Source organism: Lithobates pipiens, unplaced genomic scaffold (genome assembly GCF_037356315.1).
Source record: "Lithobates pipiens isolate NorthernLeopardFrog02 unplaced genomic scaffold, aLitPip1_a1.2 Scaffold_18, whole genome shotgun sequence".
Taxonomy (NCBI): domain Eukaryota; kingdom Metazoa; phylum Chordata; class Amphibia; order Anura; family Ranidae; genus Lithobates; species Lithobates pipiens.
The window spans coordinates 340,829,812-340,852,750 of NW_027507758.1; the positions used below are offsets into that span (position 1 = coordinate 340,829,812).

At 44.8% G+C, this 22,939-nt stretch overlaps 1 protein-coding gene across 1 annotated transcript in view; it reads right to left on the bottom strand.

Annotated features, from left to right (window-relative positions):
• Nucleotides 1–22,939, bottom strand: part of DDX43 (DEAD-box helicase 43) — a 433,112-nt gene that overhangs the window by 232,569 nt on the left and 177,604 nt on the right. The window contains exon 9 of the mRNA XM_077490306.1: nucleotides 2,185–2,326. Coding sequence (XP_077346432.1) covers nucleotides 2,185–2,326 — 142 coding nt within the window. The remainder of the gene's footprint in view (nucleotides 1–2,184; nucleotides 2,327–22,939) is intronic.

The following is a 22,939-nucleotide window of genomic DNA, read 5'->3' on the forward strand; positions in this document are numbered from 1 at the left end:
TGGGTATTGTCGATACATTAACACTAGTAAAAAATCCCATTTTGCCCAATGGTCAAACTTCTAAAGCTCGCCATTTCGCGAATTGCCAGGCATTTGGGGGTGGTGTATCTCCTCCAATGTGATTGTGGCTGCTTTTATATTGGGAAAACCAAGCTCCCCTTTTGGAAGACAGCCTAATCGCCACATTCGTAGTATGCAGGTCTGTAATCCTTACCTGCCTTTGGGGAGAAACACCACCCTAGTCCATCAGAGCATCTTCCCTGGGGTTAAATTTTTGATTCTGGACCGTATCCACCCCAGTCCGAGAGGAGGGGACTGGAATAAGAGTCTCCTCCAGCTCGAACTGAGGTTGATATATATACCTTGGAGGGCTAATTGCCCACCTGGCCTCAATGAGATAGTTTGCTTTAGACCATTTTTGGAGGGGTTTAATTCGGGAGGAATGGCAAAATAACTGGGGTCTGTTTGTGTGAATATGTTTCTTTCCATCTGACCCAGTGTAATATGAGCAATCTATCGTTTGCTCATTGGATTTCTTTCATGCATATTGAGTTTCCTAATCTCCTATATTATACCCATATTATAGGGCAATAATTTATTTTATTTATTTTGGATTGTCTCTTTGGTTTGCCATTTCTTTGCCCCATGAGGTGGAGATGCTGACGCGGGGTTCCTCCTTATTCCTTCCTCCATAGACTATGTATACTGCTTTGATTTAACTTTAGCTTTATTTACAGCTATTTATCTCTTTACATTTTTTTTTTTCCTGTCCTTTTCATGTGCGCCCGGCACGGTGGAGACAGTCCCTGTTTGGGGCATACAGTGAGGGTGGGATCTCCCCCCCCCCCCCCCCACTGGCTTTCATGGCTATTTTAGCCGCAACTCTCCGTGCCAGTGGGACGGCCCTGCGTCTTGCCCCTTCGCTGTGCTGTCGTGGTGACGTCAGCGCGCTTGAGAGGATTGGCAGGTTGTCGGTTAGCTGTGCGCTGTATGTGAGGCGCTTGCGCAGTGTGGAGGTGGGGCGCGGCATCATCCCAGGGGACCCGCCCTTGGAGGACTGTCCTGGGTTAGCCGGATGCACAGCTGATCGGCGTTTGTGACCGATCAGCTGGGCTTAGCTTACTATTTAAGCGCTGCTTGAGTACAGGTTAGGCAGGGCTTGGAGACGGACGCTGATTTTGGCATACTTGGTGGGGCCATGACTTGAACGCAGTCTGTGCAGGCATTTCCTTTTGTTTGTTGTGTGAACATCAATGTCCCTTGGGATGGATGGATCTCTCACTCAATATGGATATGTTATGCCGCATGTATATACATCCGGCTATACCATTTGCTTTGAGTTTCCCTTTCCTTTTGTTTTTATTACCTGCCAGTGGGTACAGCTTCATGGGACCCCGGGGCCTTTGACACGTCCCTCTCCTGCTTATTAGTGGCCTGTAAGCGACATCACTGTTTGACTAAGGTGAGGTTGCATTTTATAAAATGATATGCATTACTCTGTATACAGTATTAAACCAATTTTTATTGTCTCAAAACACTGAACATGAGGGGAGGGCAGCACTGCAACAAAATGCAAACAACTAAACCAGAACAGGATAGAGCCTCAAGCAGCAGCCTGCAAGACTCCCTGACCAAAGAGTCACATAATCAGAGGCTCAAGCATTCAGTTGGTTAAAATTCATTAAAGACCAAGTAAGAGCCCTACAAATTTGAGCTACCAAAGCTTGATGTTGGTTCCCCCCCCCAAAAAAAAAAAAAAAACACTTGTGGTAGAATGAGCCATCAGTTAACACATATCTGGTGCAAATTTCCCCACAGCCTTTTTTTTTTCGGGACGGCGGGGTCAGACGTCGTGATTGACAGATCTATAAGGGGGGACATTTCATTTTTTTAATAAAGAAATTGTCAAAAACAAACAGTCTCTCTATTATTATTTTGGTGAATGAGTAGGGGTACCCCAGACTGGTTCGCTCGGGGGGGGGGGGCCCTTGTGCAGTGCAGTGTTGCCACCACAGCTGCAAAATCCCTAGGCGGAATTGAGGACATAAACAGATCAACATAGAGAGCAGCAGGATCAAAACAGGTTTTTTGAAAAATACAGAAAACAAATATCAGTGACTATAAAAAAGCAATTGATCGTTTCTTTATGATGTGGGCTTAGTGACACTTTAAATATTTACTTACCAAGTACGTTATACTTTTTAAGGTAACAAAGTTGTTCATTTGTAGATCATTCAGTCTTCCAGGAGTAGCAATGACTATATCCACGCCCTTTGCAACAACATTTATTTGGCCTTTACGGTCACCACCGCCATAAATGCAAATGCTAAAAACAGAAGCAAAAAATAAATAAATATCTTTACATATACCATTGAAGTGACTAACCTAAGGTGATACACAGTGATGAAACCATCTACATAAAACTTGTACTGTTTATCTGCACCCCTCTTTTCTAGAGTCATTCAAACCACACACATCAAAGGCCATTTCTGAGTTTCCAGGAGGAAGGGATCTGAAAAAAGAAGCATGGCCAAAACCTTTTTTTGGTCCTACTTTACCCTATGGAGAAGTGCAGTGCATTCTGCATGCCTGTGACCCATTTTTATAGCCAACGTGCCAAAGCCTGCTGTCGGCTGAGGTCACTTAGCCTTTCCAGGCTCTGGATCAGATTCCAACTTTACAGTCAGTATCCATCCACTCCACAGCCAGGAGCTCCAGTAACCACTGGAAAGGCAGAGCAAAGAGTGGTGACTGACTGCTACTAGCTCTCTGCTGAGGGGAGAACTGAGAAATCAGAGTTTAAATCGCGCAGGTCTCAGTGCAGAGCCTGTGGGGGATTAGATGCAGCATCGAAGAGTATAAAAGTTTATTTCTTTTATTTACACACTGCACAGCACATTGCTGAGAGTACTCTGAGGCCCGAGCGGAGTGAATGGACACACCTCCTCTACAGTCTTGTAGGGAAACATGCACAAGCTGTCAATCACCTCTGCTCTGAGCTGAAGTGGGGGCAGGATTGTCTCCAGCATTGCCTGGTGTTGAAATCTACAGTCAGAAACGATTCATGTAGAACACAGAGGAAAGAGAAACCAGACAGGATTCATGCCAAGTGTTCTAGATTAAGGAAACTATACATTAGAGAAGCATATGCTTTGTTGATTTGAGTGGTTATACCGGGATGATGTCTGAAGTATTGCGGTATTTTTTTTCAGCCAGCGGTCGGCTTTCTTGTATTAGCAATCCTAGCAGCAAATTACCACTGGATTGCTTTTACATGCTGCGGGAGGGCACATCTTCCCGCCGCCTTCCACGGCTCTCCTGCCCTACCAGGGAGCCCGAGAGTGCAGCCAGCTGACCATAGAGCAGATTAGAAAACAGAATTCACCCAGAATTAAAAGTAAAAGATCAACTGACAGTCCAAAGATATATGGTGTTGAATGAAAATATATTTGTAAATTAGATACACATGTGCTCCACCAACAACTGAAATACAATTAGCATACCACCCCTTGGTAGACCCATGTGCTCAATAGGTTTTCACAATTTTAAAATATATATGTGTGTGTGTGTGTGTGTATCACACACACACACCGTATCTCACAAAAGTGAGTACACACCTCACATTTTTGTAAATATATTATACCTTTTCATGTGACAACGCTGAAGAAATTATACTTTACTACAATGTAAAGTATTGAGTGTACAGCTTGTATAACAGTGTAAATTTGCTGCCCCCTTAAAATAACTCAACACAGCCATTAATGTCTAAACCGCTGGCAACAAAAGCGAGTACACCCCTAGGTGAAAATGTCCAAATTGGGCCCAAAGTGTCGAAATTTTGTGTGGCAACATTTTTAAGCACTGCCTTAACCCTCTTGGGCATGAAGCTCAACAAAGCTTCACAGCTTGCCATTGGAGACCTCTTCCACTCCTCCATGACGACATCACGAATCTGGTGGATGTTAGAGACTTTGCGCTCCTCCACCTTCCGTTTGAGGATACCCCACAGATGTGCAATAGGGTTTAGGTCTCGAGACATGCTTGGCCAGTCCATCACCTTTACCCTCAGTTTCTTTAGCAAGGCAGTGGTCAACTTGGAGGTGTGTTTTGGGTTGCTTTGTTGGAATACTGCCCTGCAGCCCAGTCTCTGAAGGGAGGGAATCATGCTCTGCTTCAGTATGTCACTGTACATGTTGGCATTCATGGTGCCCTAAATTAACATTAGCTCCCCAGTGCCAGAAGCACTCATGCAGCCCCAGACCATGATATTTCCACCACCATGCTTGATTGTAGGCAAGCCACATTTGTCTTTTACTCCTCGCCTGGTTGCCACCACACATGCTTGGCACCATCTGAAACAAATACGTTTATCTTGGTACTAGTGATCCATGTCCTTAGTCCGCTTGTCTTCAGTAAACGGTTTGCAAGCTTTCTTGGGTATCATCTTTAGAAGAGGCTTCCTTCTGGGATGACAGGCATATGGTCTGAGCACTGACAGGCTCGTCCCCCCACCCCTTCAACCTCTACAGCAATGCTGGCACCACTCATACATCTTTTTCCCCAAAGACAACCTCTGTGTGGGACGCTGAGCACATGCACTCAACTTCTTTGTTCGACCATGGTGAGGCCTGTTCTGAGTGGAACCTGTCCTGTTTAACCGCTGTATGGTCTTGGCAACCCTGCTGCAGCACAGTTTCAGGGTCTTAGCAATCTTCTTATAGCCTAGGCCATCATTATAACAATTTTTTTTCAGATCCTCAGAGTTCTTTGCCATGAGGTGCCATGTTGAACTTCCAGCGACCAGTATGAGAGAGTGTGATAACACCAAAATTTAACACACCTGCTCCCCATTCACACCTGAGACCTTGAAACACTGAGCTACATGACACCAGGGAGGGAAAATGGCTAATTGGACCCAATTTGGACATTTTCATTTAGGGGTGTTGCCAGCAGTTTAGACATTAATGGCTGTGTGTTATTTTGAGGGGACATCAAATGTACACTGTTATACAAGCTGTACACTCACTAATTTACATTCTAGCAAAGTGTCAATTCTAACAGTGTTGTCACATGAAGATATAAAATATTTGCAAAAATGTGAGGGATGTACTCACTTTCGTGAGATACAATGTATAATATATTATATACACACACACACACTTCTACATATCTCTCTATATCTCTCTCTACCCACATGCATACAAACTCACACACAGTTGTGCTCAAAAGTTTGCATACCCTGTCAGAAATTGTGACATTTTGGCATTAATATTGAAAATCACAGCAAAAAATAAATAAAAAAATTGTCTTATCTGAGGATAGCAATGACACGAAACCAGTTTTAACAGTTTTTGGATGCTTTTTAAATCATAACAGAAATCACCCAAAAGGCCCTGAAAAAAAAAAAAAAAAATGAAAAAAAAAATAAAAAAGTTTACATACCCTGGAATGTTTGGCCTTGGTGCAGACACAGAAGATGGCATACACAGGTGAAAATGGCAATTAAAAAGGTAATGTCCCACATCTGTGGCTTTTTAAATTACAATTAGTGTCTGTGTATAAATAGTCAATTAGTTTGTTAGCTCTCACATGGATGCACCAAGCAGGCTAGACACTGAGCCATGAGGAGGTAGAAAAGAACAGTCAAAAGACCTGCGTAGCAAGGTAATGAAACTTTACAAAAACGGAAAAGGATATAAAAAGATATCCAAAGCCTTGAATATGCCAGTCAGTACTGTTTAATCACTTAAGTGGAAATTTAAGGGCTCGATACCAAGTCAAGGTCAGATAGACCAAGAAAGATTTTAGCCACAACTGCCACAGGATACAAAGAAAAACTCACAGGTAACCTCAGGAGAAATACAGGCTGCTCTGGAAAAAGATGGTGCGGTTGATATGAAGGATCACAATACGATACTTGAACAAAAAAAAAAAAAAAAAGCGCTGCATTGTCAAATTGCCAGAAAGAAGCCTTAAGTGCCTGTTCACACAGTGGCAACGCGACTTGCAGCACGACTCACAGACGCGACCTGCACACGACTTCAGCAGCGACTTGCAAAACGACTACTGTATAGAAGTCAATGCAAGTCGCCTGAAGTCGCCCCAAAAATAGTACAGGAACCTTTATCCAAGTCGAAGCGACTTGAGTCGCTCCTATTAGAACGGTTCCATAGTACAGAACGGAGCGCGAATTGTCAGGCGGCTAAGTCGCCTGACAAGTCGCGGTAGTGTGAACGGGCACTGTTATAAGTTGCAAAAAAAAAAAAACTGGTTACAATATACCCAACACCTTCACATGCCTCATTGGCTTTTTTGTGGCATTGCCGCAGTAAAGGCTTCCTTCTGGCAGCTCAATCATGCAGCTCTTTTGTTCAAGTATCGCTGAATTGTGCTCCTTAAAAACTACCACACTGACTTTGGAGAGCAGCCCGTAGTGCTCCTGCAGTTACCTGTGGGTTTTTCTTTGTATCGTGAGCAATTCTTCCACCAGTTGTGGTTTCAATATTTCTTGGTCTACCTGACCTTGGCTTGGTTTTAAAAGAGCCCCTACTTTTCCACTTCTTAAGTGATTAAAAACACTACCGACTAGCATATTCAAAGCTTTGGATATCTTTTTATATCCTTTGCCAGCTTTGTAAAGTTTTATTACCTTGTTGCGCAGGTCTTTTGACTGTTTATCTACCTCCTCATGGCTCAGCGTCTAGCCTGCTTAGTGCATCCATGTGAGCGCTAACTCATTGACTATTTATACACAAACACCAATTGTGATTTAAAAAGCCACAAATGTGGGAAATCAACCTATAAACTGCCATTTTAACCTGTGTGTGTACCACGGCCAAACATTCCAGGGTATGTAATTTTTATCAGGGCCATTTGGGCGATTTGTTATGATTTAAAAAGGATCCAAAAACAAATGTGATAATAAATGGCTTCATGCAATTGCCATCCTAAAAAAGGCAGGTTTTTTTGGTAGTCATATTTTCCAAAATAATGCCAAAATTTCTCAATTTCTGCCAGGGTATGCAAACTTGAGCACGATCGATCGATCTCGTGTGTGTGTGTGTGTGTGTGTGTGTGTGTGTGTGTGTGTGTGTGTGTGTGTGTGTGTGTGTGTGTTATACATTGCTTATTTTAGTGTTCATACATGAAAACTATTTCAAATAATACTCCATTACATTTGTAACTCCACCTAAATGAAAACAGCCACCGCCAACAGAACACGTATTTATAAGTCCCCCAAATGTCCACTAAAACAGTGGGATCAGTGCTCCACCATCAATGAAGAGTGCTCCACCACCAGCAGGGGTGCTTGCTCACCTTGGCTGTTGACTAGGGGTGCAACGGATCGTCACTGATCTGTGATCCGAATGGGTGACCCTGTTCGGATCGGGGCACTCTGAGGCTTCGGGCTTAGGAAAGGCTGCGGCTTCGACCTAGCTCTGGAGCGGCGGCCATCTTGGTGCACCCGTCAGCCGTTTACAATGCGATCACTTGTAAACAAACTGTTATGTTAGGACGCCGGGTCCACTCTCCCCTCTGTACATATCTGTACAGTAGAGGGGAGCAATCGGATAGCAGCAGCGCTGTGGGCTGGATCTGTAGTGCCCACAGTGCTGCTCAGTGACAATTGTAGTCACAGCCATTCCTCCATACTCTGTCAATACCCAGCCATAATCGGCGATACCCAGCTATGCTCAGCCAATATTACAGTGGGGGAGATTGTGGATATTACAGTGGGGACTATATGGTGGTGGAATTTTTACAGTTTTTTGCAAATTTAATTATTTGCTGATCCTTGACTCTGCTCCGATCCTTGACTCTGCTCCGAGGAATGATCCGATCTGAGTTTTTTGATCCATTGCAACCCTACTGTTGACCCATATGTATAAAGGTTAGAGCTGCATGATTCTGGCTAAAATGAGAATCACAATTTTTTTGCTTAGAAGATATGCTGTGAGAATCGTGATCTAACATCTTTCACATAAAAAAAAAAAAAAAAAATTATATATATATATATATATATATATATATATATATATATATATATATATATATATATATATATATATATATATATATATATATATATATATATATATATATATATATATATATATATATATAAATTGGGCTAACTTTACTGTTTAATTTTTCATTCATTGAAGTGATTTTTTTCCCCCAAAAAAATTGCATTTGAAAGACCGCTGGGCAAATACAGTGAGACATAAAATATTGAACAAAACAAAAGGAAAAGTGGGGTAGGGACACAATGGCTCATCCAATATGGTTCAGATTGCAGTGGTTTGATTACCTAGCATAGATAAATGCCTTCCCAACTACTTAATCTTATTACCGTCACCCGAAGGTTTTAAAACAAATTAAGTTCAAAACGTTTGGGATGGCAAGAGTACAACAGCATACAAAGAAAAAAATTAAATAAAATTAAGGGAAAGATTCCCAAAAGGTGCTCTTCTGAAAGGAAAGACCGGTGTACTTAACTAAATATCTTTATTGATTAACCACATATAAAATATAAAAAGTTTATATAAAATCCACCTAGTTTGATACACATAATAAAAATGAAGACAAATAAGCCTTAATAGAAAAAAGGTGGCCACCACACCCAATCGTACAAAACTCTCATACACCATAGACACAGATCTCCCGAATGACCAATTTCAACGATATTCAGAGCTCAGGAAAATTTCTGTTCCAAAAAAATCACATTTTTTTCCCCCCCACAAAATAGAGCTCTCTTTTGGTTGTATTTTTATACCTCTGCGGTTTTTATTTTTTGCGTATAAACAAAAATAGAGCGACAATTTTGAAAAAAAAACTCATTTTTTACTTTTTGTTATAATAAATATCCCCCAAAAATATATAAAACACAATTTTTTTCCCTCAGTTTAGGCCGATACGTATTCTACATATTTTTGGTAAAAAAAAAAAAAACACACATCGAAATAAGCGATTGGTTTGCGTTTACAAAATAGGGGATGGTTTTATGGCATTTTAAATTCATCTTTTTTTTTTTTTACTAGTAATGGCGGCAATCAGTGATTTTTATTGTGACCGCAACATTATGGCGGACACATCGGACATTTTTGACACTTTTTTGGGACCATTGTCATTTATACAGCAATCACTGCTATACGAATGCAGTGATTCCTGTGTAAATGGCACTGGCAGTGAAGGGGTTAACCAGTGGGTGGCAGTGTAGGGGTTAAGTGTTCCTAGGGGCGTGTTACTAACTGTTGGGGGCTGGACTTTCTTTTAGTGAACACTGATCTCTGCTCCAATCACATGGAGCAGAGATCAGCATCACTTGTTACTAGGCAGAACGGCATCTCCCAGTTCAGCCGCCCCGTGAGACGATTGCGGGTATGCCCACGGCGATAGAGTCCGCGGGACCCACGACCGGACTCACAGGGGTCCAGACCAGCACGCGAGCGCTCCGTTGGTGGCGTGCTCGCGATGGCAGGGCAGCATTTAAAATTGGACGTACCTGTACACCAATATGCCTGCCCGTGCCATTCTGCCGACGTACATCGGCGTGCGGCAGTCGGAAAGTGGTTAAAGATGTATAAAAAAAATAATAAATGGAGTGAAAAAAAATCAGATGAATTAATTGATAATGCAAAATTAGTCTCTATGCTCCGCTTCAAAGTAAAGTGCATATGTGTTTCACTACAATGTTACCAGTTATTTCTAAACAGACGACAAACTGATATTCCACTGTATAGGAAAATTTCACGATAGAAAGTTTTGATCGATAAGTCAGATCTGTAGGTCACAAACTGGTATATATGAAATTCAAGGGATCAAGGAAACAAACAGTTGTGAATTAAACTGCATATAGCATCCACTTCTAGTACATGGGGGTAATATACAGTTCAAGACATCTTGATACAATCATCCAGTGTGATCATCGAGCAACATGTCATGTAAAGACGTTTGTTCAGGAGTCTCTGACTCAGACTGTCTAATGTGTGGTAAAGTCCGTGCCGATTTTCCAAGCAGATGATCGAGCTTGATTTTTAGATTTTCCAGAGGAACTAAAGAGTAGTAGTCTCAGGTCTGTGCACTTTCAAGCGGTCAATCTCCCATAAGACATATAGGCACAAGCAACCAGCGTGATGGTGTACTTCTGACATGTTTCGCTTGATGCCAAGCTTCTTCAGAGCATGCAGTGTTTCCCAAAGCGTTCTTAAGTAGTCTTAATTACAAAAATAACAAACACCTCTGAGTTTCACAGCGTTATCGCCAAATTTAACCCTTGTTATACACACAGTGACACACACACACACACACACACACAATACATACCCTACACCAGTGGTTCTCAACTCCTGTCCTCGGGGCCCACTAACAGGCCAGGTTTGCAAGATAACTGAAATACATCACAGGTGATCTCATTTGCTGCTCAGTGATTGCAGTATTCTAGTCTACATCCCCCCAAGGTAATGCCTAAAACCTGGCCTGTTGGTGGGTCCTGAGGACTGGCGTTGAGAACCACTGCCCTACACCAAGATAACCCCTCTTTGCTTACATCACCTTCTAATTTTTACATTTTTCCAAAAGGAAAGAAGAGACACAGAATCATTTTATAGACAATTAAATATACATACAATATAAATTAAAAATCCAAATTTTTCTCTTTCTGGTATAAGATCCTGTCAAAGTCACCTCTACGGGGGTTAGATTGAGCTTATATATCCCTTTGCATTTTAGACCCTTTGGATCGCCATCATGAGTATTCAAAAAGCGCAGTGAGAGGGAGTGTTCATTATCCTTTTTCAAAATGCTTTGAACATGCTCACCAACCCTGATCTTTAATGACCTTTTAGTCTTGCCCACGTAGTTCAATCCACATGGGCAAGTTAGCATGTAGATAGCACATGCTAACCACATGGGCAAGTTAGCATGTAGATCACACGTTCAGTCGAACAATTAATAAAACTATTGATTTTATACCGTTTCCTAACATCTGAGTTGGTGAACAAATTTGTTTTTTCCACATATTTACAAATATTGCACCTCCCACATGAAAACATGCCTTTTAAAGGGGGGAGGTCAGTAAGCCATCCTTTTTTCTTGGGTCCGATACTTAGAGTGGACCAAACTGTCCTTTAAGTTCATGGCCCTTCTGGCTGTCAGCAGCTGCCAATCACCAATTTAACCAAGAATTAGAGCTTCAAGGATATGCCAGTGGTGACCATGTATGTTTTTAATTTGTTCCCACTGCGCCCCATATTTGGTAATAATCCTAATTGGGGCATCCCCTGGGATTTGTTGGTCTCTGTCACTGTTTCCAGGCAGAAGTTCCCTCCTATCTGCTTGGCAAGCTCTTCTCTTGGCTTTACGAATGCAGGCATGTGAATAGCCCCCATCACAAAACCACCTATACATTTCATGAGCCTCATTGTGAAAGTCTTCCACCTCAGAACAATTCCTCCGTATACAGAGGAATTGGCCAACCAGTATCTCCTGTATGAGTGATTTTGGATGATGGCTCAAAGCCAGGAGAAGAGTATTTGCCGCGGTCTTCTTCCTAAAGGTTTTGGTAGACAATTTGCCATTTTTGATAGCGATGGCCAGGTCAAGGAAGGGTAGAGTCTCAGCACCACATGAGAAAGTTAACACTATGTTTCTATTATTCCCATTTAGTTCCTCAATGAACAATTCAAGTTCCTGAGTTGTCCACTCCCTGGCCATAAACACGTCATTGATGTACCTCAGCCACAGGCGACAGTGGCTGAGGTACATCGAAGAGGTGAACACATGGTCCTTCGCCCAAAGTCCCAAGTGTAGGCATGCATAAGACGGGGCCAAGGGGGCCCCCATCGAAGTGCCTCTGATCTGCTGGTAATTCATGCTCAAGAATAGAAAACAATTATGTTGAAGCATAAAATTCCAGCATCTCCATAATAAATGAATTTTGTGAAGCACGAAGCGGAAATTTTTCTTCTAGAAAGTGAAGCACGGCCTTAAGTCCCCACTCATGCGGGATCGATGTATATAGCGATTCTTTAATCTTTAATATTTTTTTTTAATTAATTTTCCAACACAAGGTTAACATGAATATTCACATCATCTCAAGCTTGACTATCACAAAGCCAATACTTGCACAACATTCAAGTTGTAACAAACTTACATTTTAACACCCCCCCCCCCAAAAACCCCACCTAATCCACCCCCCATTAATGAACACACACTGTTAACACCAACCGCTCCAGCTCCAATGGTATCTGACTGGCTGGAAGAGAGTGGACACTGCCGGGAGCAAAAGGGGGGCAACGCGACCGGAGGCCAAGCCAACGGAGGGGGGGGGGGAGCGGGAACCCGCAACCCCTCCCCTCCCCCCCACCGGCAGCGGACCCGCCAGGCAGGGGCTAGGCCCGCCCCGCGGGCGCCCTGCCCAAGGGGTAACCCATCTCGCTCAGCCAGGGGTTCCATAACGCCCCAAATTTCTTCAGATTATTCTGCTTTATATACAACACCCTTTCACACCACATCGTGGAATTGATAGCTTTAACCCATGATTCGAATTCTTGTCTAAGGGCTTCAAAAGATTTCATGAGATTCCCTTCATATAGTTGCGTTAACCTGTTAATTCCCTGCCTTTCCCATTCCCAGGGTCTATCTATACCTCTTAGCTCAGCCAAATTTCCGTTATGCCATAGGGGGGTATAATCAATCACCCCCATGTATCCCATAAGCAGCTTTGTTGCCTGCCACACTTTCCTCATCAAAATGCTAGTAGGGCACTTATGGGCGAAAGAGTTGGCCTCCACTACCTCAACCAGTAGGCTATGGGGTGCGCTCTCAATCATCATTTTATGATTCAGACACTCTCTGCCTTGAGACCCCGCCCCAGCTAGATGTTGGAGTTGGGCTGCCAGAAAATATAATCTCGGATGCGGTATTGCCACTCCTCCCCTCCTAACAGGAAGCTGCATTGATTGCAAGCTAATCCGAGCTTGGCCCTTCTTCCGATTCCAGTTTCTTCAACCATTTCTGGTTGATCCAAATTGGAGAATTATGCAAGATATATAATATTTGTGGGAGCCAAATCATTTTAATTAAATTGCAGCGTCCTGCCACGGAGAGAGGAAGACAGCACCAAGTATTCACTTTATGTTTCAGTTTCATTAATAGTGGTGCTAAATTCTCATTGACATAATAGTTTACTTCCCCAGAGATCCAAACTCCTAGATATTTCAATTTAACACCACCTCCAAGAGTGTGATTATAGGTGGTAGTATATCCCCGATCTGGTCAGTGGTAAAAGAGCTGATTTACTCCAGTTAATTTCTAAACCAGTTTGCTGCCCAAACTCTCTCATCTGTATCACGTTGTCTAAGGTAGAGAGTTCATGTCCCCGATAAAAAACAGGACATCGTCCGCAAACAAAGCAATTTTATCCTCCCCAGACCTACGTCGGAATCCCTGGATATCCGGGCACAATCTCATCAGGACAGCCAGGGGTTCCATAGCCAAGACAAACAGGAGGGGAGACAGCGGACATCCCTGTCTTGTCCCTCTCTATAGCTGGAATGTTTTGGAGAATGCAGTGCCCATTTTAATTTTTGCCCTAGGCTTATTATAGAGTAATTTTACCCAATAGAGGGCCGAAGCCAAATCGCTCCAGCACTCCCCATATATAGTCCCATTCCAGACTGTCAAAGGCTTTAATGGCGTCTAGAGCCAATATGGCACCAGGCCCGTCATTGTCTCTTGGTATTTGAATATTGAGAACAACTCTTCTAATATTAATGCTGGTTGTCCTACCAGGAATGAAGCCAGACTGGTCTGGGTGTATTCATTATGGATATATTTAAACGAGTCGCCAGCACTTTGGCTAAGATTTTAACATCTGAGCATAGCAAGGAGACTTCCTGTTGATCTTTCCCTTCTTTAAGTATTAGAGTGATATTAGCTTCCATCATTGGGGTGGGAAGCTCGCCCACTTCCAATGCATGGCTTAATGTTTCCAGGAGCTCCGGCAAGAGCACTTCACCATATAGTTTATAAATTTCTATTGGCAGCCCATCTGGGCCTGGGGATTTATGGTTGGGCTTTTCCGCGAATGCATTTTTTAATTCTAATGTGAGCGGTGCCTCAAGACTCGCTTTATCATGTTCTGATAAGGTTGGAATTCCCGTTTGGTGTAAGAAATCAGTGGATATTCTACCGCTACCCCTTATAGTCGATTTATATAAGGTTCCATAGTAATCCCCAAGTACCTTCATGATCTCTGAGGGGCTAGAGACGAGATCCCCTAGTGGCGCCTTGATCAGCTGGATCGCTGTGGGGGAGTTGTTAATTTGGATCAAGAGGGAGAGGGCACGACCCACCCTCTCCCCTTCGCCAAAGTAATGTTGACGTTGAAATATACGCCCGTTCTCGGCCCTTTTCATAAGTGTAATTTTATATACCTGCTGGCTATCTAACCAATCTTTCTGCTTATCAGGCGTTGGATCTTCTATATACCCTCTCTCTGCCTGGGAGACTCAGTTTCTCAATTCCCTTTCCTGTTCCCTAGATTTCCTCTTGGTTGTTGCCATTTGCTGTATTAATATTCCTCTAAGGTAAGCTTTTAAGGAATCCCAGACTACTCCAGGTGCTGCTGAACCCCCATTAATTCGAAAAAATTCCCTAATCTCTTCCATCAAAGCACTTGGGCTGTCAATCAGTTCCAACCAGTTAGGATTTATCCTCCATTCCCCCGGGCCCACTCTATCCCCCGCGCTTAAAGTAATGGTCAAGGGGGAGTGGTCTGAGATCCCTCTTGCCCCATATCCTATATCCTGTACTAGCCCCGATGCCCCCCCATTCCCCAGGACCATATCTATCCTCGAGAGGGTGTGGTGAGTACTTGAAAAGCAAGAGTACTGCTTTTCCTGCGGATGTCGCATTCGCCACAGATCACTTAATCCTATTTCGGATAGAAATCTCTGCAATCGGCTTTCCCTCTCGACTCTAGTCCCGACGGGCCCAGGGAATCTATCCAAGTTCTTGTCTAGTATTTCGTTAAAATCACCCAATATTAATGGGACACCTGGTTTATCTAGGCTAAAAACGCAAACAATTTATACATAACCTCCAGCTTGAAGGGAGGGGGTATATAGATATTAGCCAAGATATAGCATTGCTTGCCAATCAAGCAATACAAAAAAATAAACCTACCCTCATCAATAGAGGACTCCCTACAGGAGAAATCAGTTTCCCTCTTTACTAGGACACTCACCCCCCTTGAATACGAGGAGTGAAAGGAATGAAAGCATGGCTGGAATTTCCGACTAATTAGCCGTGGAGCTGTACTGGAAGTTAAATGTGTCTCCTGTAAAGAGTAGACCAGGTCCACTCCCCTCTATTTCTGACAGGACCACGGCCCTTTTATTTGGGTCGCCCCAAACCCCTCATTCCACGAGGTGATGCACACCCTATTCGTTTGCATAAGTAACATCTAAGTTGAGGAAAGACAGGGGGTGGGGGGAGGACAACACACAAAATTAATTCTCTAGAAATAATAGTCCTAGACAGTACTAGAGATCTTCTTTATGTTCCTCCAACCACCTTTCAACCTCATATGGAACATTGAAAAAGAGGGTTGAGCCCAAGGCGGTCATTCGTAGTCGGGCAGGATATAGCAACGCATAGGTTATCCTATGTTTTTGGGGAATACGCTTAATAGGGATAAACTCAGCCCTCTGTTTCTGCAAGTCTGGTGAGAAATCTGGGTAGAATGATACTCTGGTCCCCTTATAAAAGATGTCCCTTAGTTCTCTAGTGCTTCGCATCAGGATAACTCAATTGTTATAATTCACAAATTTCAGTATCAGTGGCCTGGCGCGTTCCTCTGATGGCCGAGGTCTAGAGGGAACTCTATGGGCCCTTTCTATAGCGAAGAGTGGTGTAAAAGAGGTATCCCCCAAAAGTTCTCTAAACCAGTTTTCTAGAAAAGCTATGGGATTAGAGCCCTCGCTCCCCTCTGGCAGACCAATTATGCGATATCTATTCTAGATTTCGTCTAGTTTTGATGTCTGCTTAGCAATTTGTTTCTGTAGCCCAGTAATTTTTTGCTGCAATGGAAAGAGGTCATCCTCAACCGTGCTTAATCTGCCCTCGAGTACAGTGGTTCTTTCCACCGTATTATTTAGCAGTTGGCCCATAGAATGTAATTCGTTTTTAATACCACTCAGCTGGTTATCGAGGCCACAGATAGAGTCTTTACATTCATTAACGGCTTGCAATATATCTCGCAGCGTGGGTTCACCTTCCCCTATCGCGGGGCATTCTGCTGAATTTATTGTATTATGTGTTGTCTTACCCTCTGCTAGAGCCAGATTAATCACTTTGCTTCCAGTAGGTGAGGCAGCGGGGTTTAATGCCAATTGGCTGGTACTTCTCCTATCCGAGGTTGCCCCCTGTGGCCTTGTTTGCCCTACTAGCTGATGCTGTCCTCTCCTAGCTGGTGAAGGTTGCATGGGCAAAGCGTTCAAGTTTTGCCACTGCTGCCACGGAAGCATGGTTTGCTTTTTCTTTGGCTGCCCGGGTTTTTTGGTTCCCCTCGCCGTGCAACATATCCTCAGTGGCCCTTTTACTAAGCATGGTCTATCACCTGGGATTGATACAGGCTTAACTAGTAATATAGCAGCAATGCAGCAGAACCCCCTAGAAAAAAAAAGGGGGGGGGGGGTACGGTCAGTAATAGGAGAGGGAGCCAAGCGTTCTTCCAGAGAGAGAGGGGGGGGGGGGGGGGCACAATAGCAGCTCCACTTCCTCTCGGTTCCTTGCCTGCCCTTTCCGTGGTCAGTGTAATTATAATGCAGTGCAACACGATAGGTATAATACAATGTCCTCAGTCCAAGGGCCCAACAGTCCTCACTTGTCCTCTCCGAGGTCAGTGTAGTTATAATACAGCACTATACAGTTGATATAATACAATGTCCTTAATCCAGGGGCCCAGCAGTCTGACCATATAGGAAGAGTTCTGGCAGTACAGGAAGTGTGGGGGGGGGGGGGGGGGGATATCAAACCACGCTCAAACCTGCTTGCTGCTGTCAATTGTGTTAGCAGTTAATGTTCATATTCATGCTTGTTCCTTCCTCCTCTCTCCCCCCTCTCCCTGTGTTACCGTTTAGCCTAGGCCGTTGCCATAGGCTACCAAGAAGCACCGATACCCTCTCCGGTTCAGCCTCCAGATCGAGCAGGGCTGAAGCCAAATCCTCCGTACTATAGGCAGTCTCCAGCATTCAAACCCTCCGCTCTGCTATGCCGCTCGGGAGATCTCGCGATAGCCCGAAGCGGCGGCATGAATTCCCTCGGCTCCCGTGCAGGGATCTCGCGACATCTCGACCGCCAGCGAGATCTCCCTCGGCCGCCCTCGAGGACATGGGCACCACTCTCCCAGATCTCTTCCGCGGGCCTGACAAAGAAGGGAGGTGAGGCGATCACAATGTAGATAGCATATTGCATATTGCTTGGTTAAATCATTGCTTCCAGGCTATTTCCAGACCCATCTGGGATAACGAGGGGAGGTAGGGACAGAGCGCCCGGCATTCACACTCACTCCCTCATCCGGCCACGCCCCTGTTTCACACTCAGCTTCTTTAGCAAGGCAGTGGTCCGTATATAGCGATTCTACATAGATTCTCACCAAGAGAGAACCCTCAGGTGGAATGATATTTAAAATTTTTGATAGAACGTCCCATGTATCACAAACAAAAGAAGGGAGTTCACACACTAGCTCCTTATTGAAGGCATCTACATATCTCACAATTCTCTCCAAAGGCCCCTTAATGGCTGAAACAATCGGCCTTTCCAGTGGATTTGAGAAATTTGTGTAATTTTGGGATTGTGTAGAAAGTGGGTATATTATATTCCTGAACTGACAAATAAGTAAATTCCTTACGTGTGATAAGTTCTTCATCAAGGGCTCAATTAATGGTAAATTAAGTTCAGCAACAATGCGAGTAAAGGGGTTAGAGGATGGCCTGCAGTACTGTCTGAGTAAACGCAACGTCTCCCCTTCATAGAGACTCTGAGAAGGGGACTGTGTTACCTCCTTTGTCACTGCTCTTCACAATAATATTAGAGGAGGCCTCTAACTCCTTGTATGCTTTCCTTTCCTTTTTGTGACCTACTGATATGACCAATCAAAAAAACTTTGTCATGAAATTTTCCTATACAGTGGAATATTAGTTTGACTACATTGTTGTCAGTTATTCTAAATAGTGACAAACACATATGCACTTTACTTTGAAGCGGAGCATAGAGACTAAGGATGAGCTGAACACCCCCCGGTTCGGTTTTCACCAGAACTTGCAAACAGACCTAAAATTTGCGTGAACTTTAGAACCCTATTAAAGTCTATGGGACTCGAACGTTCAAAATCAAAAGTGCTAATTTTTAAGGCTAATATGCAAGTTATTGTCCTAAAAAGTGTTTGGGGTTTGTCCCAGGGGACATGCATCAAGGCAAAAAAAATAAAAAAACACGTCAGTTTTTTCAGGAGCAGCGATTTTAATAATGCTTAAAATGAAACAATAAAAAAGGTGTAATTCCTTTAAATTTTTGTACCTGGGGGGAGTGTATAGTATGCCTGTAAAGGGGCGAATGTTTCCTGTGCTTAGAACTGTCTCTGCACAAAGTGTCATTTCTGCAGGAAAAAATATAGGATTTTCTGTACGCACCGTAAAATCTTTTTCTCTGTAATTAACTGACCGACACAGCTCCTCTTAGCCATTGGTTTGTTAGCCTCATCACTAGGAGAATACTAGGCATTAGTTGTAACAACACTCAGAACTCTTAGTTCCGCCCAGGGGGAAGTCCCTTGAGTAACAACCCTCCCATCTGCAGACAGACCTCAGTATGTCAACAAGCAGTATAAAGTAAAAATAAAAATGAGGGGCGGGTGCTATGTCGGTCGGTGAATTACAGAGAAAAGGATTTTACAGCGAGTACAAAAAAAAAAACTATTTTCTCTTATATTCATCCACCAACACAGCTCCTCTCAGCCATTGTGACGTCCTCAAGTAGTGCCAAACGAGAGGTGGGAAAAACAGCATAAAAACATCATCCACCATGGCAAGGGGGAACTAGTGAAACTTTACCCACAAAAAAACAGTGCATGGAAAAACCACCACAAAAATCAGGGACTTCAACAGGAGTGATCACCCAAAACCGCACCAAACTGCGGAAGTAATGCAACAGTGCATTAACATAACAGTACTGTATTTTTATTGAAAAAACAGGAAAAACAAAATATATATTGCATATTCAATTGCAACTACACAGCCGTCTGCAAAACTTTGCGGCCAAAACAAGCACTAAATGTGTGGACAGATGACCAGGTCGCCGCTTAACACACCTAAGCGACAGGCGCTTGGTGTCCGAAGGCACAAGACGTTCAGATTGCCCTTGTGGAGTGGGCCGTGACCGGAAAGCGGGGCACCTGCCCCTTCAAGGCGTAGGCTTGTACTACAATCTGTCTGATCCACCTAGAAATGGTGGCCGACAAGACCGCCATGCCTTTCTTTGGACCAGCCACCGAAACGAGTCAGACTTCTAAAAGGGAGCAGTGGCAGACAAATACACCTTTAGAGCCTGAACCACGTCCAGAGCGTGAAGGGCCACCTCCTCAGGGTGCTTCGGCTTAGGACACAGATGGCACTGTCCTCATTGATATGAAAAGCTGAGACCACTGTCGGAAGAAAAGATGGTTGCGGACGCAACACCACCTTATCCTTGTGGATAACCAGATAGGGCGACTTGCAAGACAAAGCCGCCAGTTCCGAAACTCTCCTGGCCGATGCGATGGCCACTGGAAAGACCACTTTTTGGGAAAGAGTCAAAAGGGAATCTCCCTGATATTTTCAAATGGTGGTTTTTGAAGCACCAACACCAGGTTCAAATCCCAAGGGGGTAACGGTGGATGCACCGGAGGGACAACATGTCGTACCCCCTGAACGAAGGTACTCTCTAAAGCGTGAGGTGCCCGGGGGTCGCTGAAAAAATAAAATAAAAAAATAAAAAAGACAGCCAAGGCTGAATTTACCCTTTAATGGTGCTTAATGCCAATTTCTGGTCTACTCCTTGATAAAGAAACAGCAGGATCCTGGATATAGAAAAGGAGCGTGGATGCCATCCTTTCTCCTCACACATGGAGATTTAGGCCTTCCAGGTACGGTGGTATATCTTCCGAGAAGATTTCCATGCTCTCAACATAGTCGGGATCACGGAGTCCATCAGACCCCAGTTCCTCAACACCTGGCTCTCAACAGCCATGCCGTTAAAGCCAGCGATGCTAAAGCAGGATGGAGAATCAGACCTTGAGACAGAAGGTCCTCTCGCAACAGCAGTCGTCAGGGAGCGTCTGCCACCAGACGCACCAGGTCTGCATACCAGGGACGCTGAGGCCAATCTGGGGCAACCAGTATCACTGGGATCCCCTCGGCTTCCACTCTGCGACACAGACGTGGTAACAGTTTCAGTGGAGGAAAGGCGTAGATCAACTGGTACTGATCCCACAGGGTCACCAGCGCGTCTGCCCACGGATCTCTTGTCCTGGGCACAAATCTTGGCACCTTCCGATTGAGCCGGGAGGCCAGCAGATCCACATCTGGTGTGCCCCACTTCAGGCACAGAAAACTGAATATCTCCGGATCCAATGCTCATTCTCCTGGGTCCTGCATCTGTCGACTCAGTCCGCCTGCCAGTTCTCCACTCCCAGGATGTAAATGTCCGACAGGGCCGGTACGTGTGGCTCTGCCCACCGTAGTATGTGAGCAACCTCCCGAGCAGCGGCTGAGCTTCTTGTTCCCCCTTGGTGATTGACGTATGCCACCTTATTGGCGTTGTCTGACTGGATCCTGATCGGATGCCCTTGCAGTCTCGTCGACCATGAGACGAGGCACAGCCCGATCGCTCTCAATTAGAGTAGATTGATTGGAAACTTGGATTCTTCTATCGACCAGAGGCCCTGAGCCAACTGAACCCCCATCACTCCACCCCAACCGGATAGACTGGCATTTGTCCATCTCAGAGGTAGGAATGATTTTCCCTACTGAATCACCGGGGACCTTAACCACCAAATCAGTGAGTCTGACTGACTGGCTCATCTGGATCTGTCGATCCAGGGACAACTGAGATTTGTCCCATTTTGTCAAAATCTCCTTCTGCAGGACTCTGGTGTGGAACTGGGCATAAGGCACTGCCTCGAAGGAAGCTACCATGAGGCCCAGTACTTGCATGCAAAAGCGAATCGACGACTACTTGCATCAGTTTTACCGCGGATCTGAGAGTCTGCAGCTTGTCTGAAGGGAGAAACTCTCGCTTCCATGGAGTCCAGCAGCAAGCCTAGTCCAGACGCAGGGTCGGTAAGATCACCGACTTCCTTAGGTTCAACAGCCAACCAAATTCTCGCAGAGTCTGCATGGTGATCACCACATCCTCTTATAATTCTGAGGTTGAAGATGCCCTCGGGAGGAGATTATCTAGGTATCCCACAATCGCGATCCCACGTTGCCGTAGCAACGCCAAAACTGAGCCAATACCTTGGTAAAGACTCAGAGGGTTGATGCCAGACCAAAAAGGGAAGAGCCACAAACTGAGAGTGGGCTTCCCCGACTGCAAACCGCAGAAACCTTTGATGCTGAAGGCATATGGGTATGTGCAGGTACACATCCTGGATGTCTGAGGACGCCAGGGAGTCCCCTTGATGGAATGCAGAGACTACTGAGCGAACTGATTCCATTCTAAACCTCTGCACTTTTACAAAGTGATTGAGGACTTTTAGGTCCAAGGATACCCCTTCCTTCTTGGGAACTACAAAACAGATTTGAGTAGAATCCCTGGAAGCGTTCCAATTCCGGAACTGGTACAATCACCTCGTGAATCAGCAAGTCCCTTAACACCCCCAAGAGGGCCTCCCGGCGATACGGGTATGCCAGAGAAAAATCAGATTGCAGACCCAATGGTCGGATAACCAGGGTGTCCACTGGGCTGCAAACTCCCGAAGGCGACCCCCCACCCGAGACATGGGTGTGGGCAACCTTCATGCGGTAGCACTTTTATTTGCAGGCTTGCGGTTGCAGGGATCTTTTTGACCGTCTGTGGACGTCCTGTCACGTTTTGTCGATGTTCTGGGCGGACGAAAAATCCGCTTATGAGTGGAAAAAGAGGGCCCTTGCCTACGGCGCGCCTCCTTAGCCTTCCTGGTCTGTGGGTGTAAGGTACTCTTACCACCGGTGGCATTTTTAATAATCTCATCCAAGGAGGCTCCAAAGAGCCGGTCGCCAAGGAAGGAAAGATACATCGGGGGCTTTTTGGATGCCTGGTCAGCAGACCAGCATATTAGCCAAATCAGGCACCTCAGCGCCACAGCTGACACTGAAGCCCTGGATAACAGAGGGAGAATATCCAGGGCCCCACCACTGGCGTACTTAAGGCCTTGCACTAGTTGGTCTGCTAGTTCCATGCAGACAGGAGAAGCCTGTTGATCTCCCAATTCGCGATGCAAACGTTTTGCCCACTCAGTGTCTGCGACACCAGTGCGAATGCCAGTACTGGTCGCACGGTGGACCTCACAACCGTAAACAGGGAACGAGCCACTGCCTCTGCCTTCCTGTCCGGGGGATCCTTGAATGCAGGAGTCCCCTCAACTGGGGCTGTGGTTACTTTAACCTGGATACTGTAGGTTTCACGACCGGAGGAGCAGACTATTTTTTGAGAAGGCTCTCCTCAAAAAGGTAAAATACCGACATGTATTTGGGGACCGAAAAAGGTCCATTGCTGGCGACCCCATTCCTTGTAAATGACCTTGTCAAAATAAGTCAGATACGGGAACACCTTAGGTGAATGTACTGGCTTGCGGGACCCAAAAGGGACCGTTACATCAGCAGAGGGATCCTCTGGCTCCTGAATCTTCAGGGTA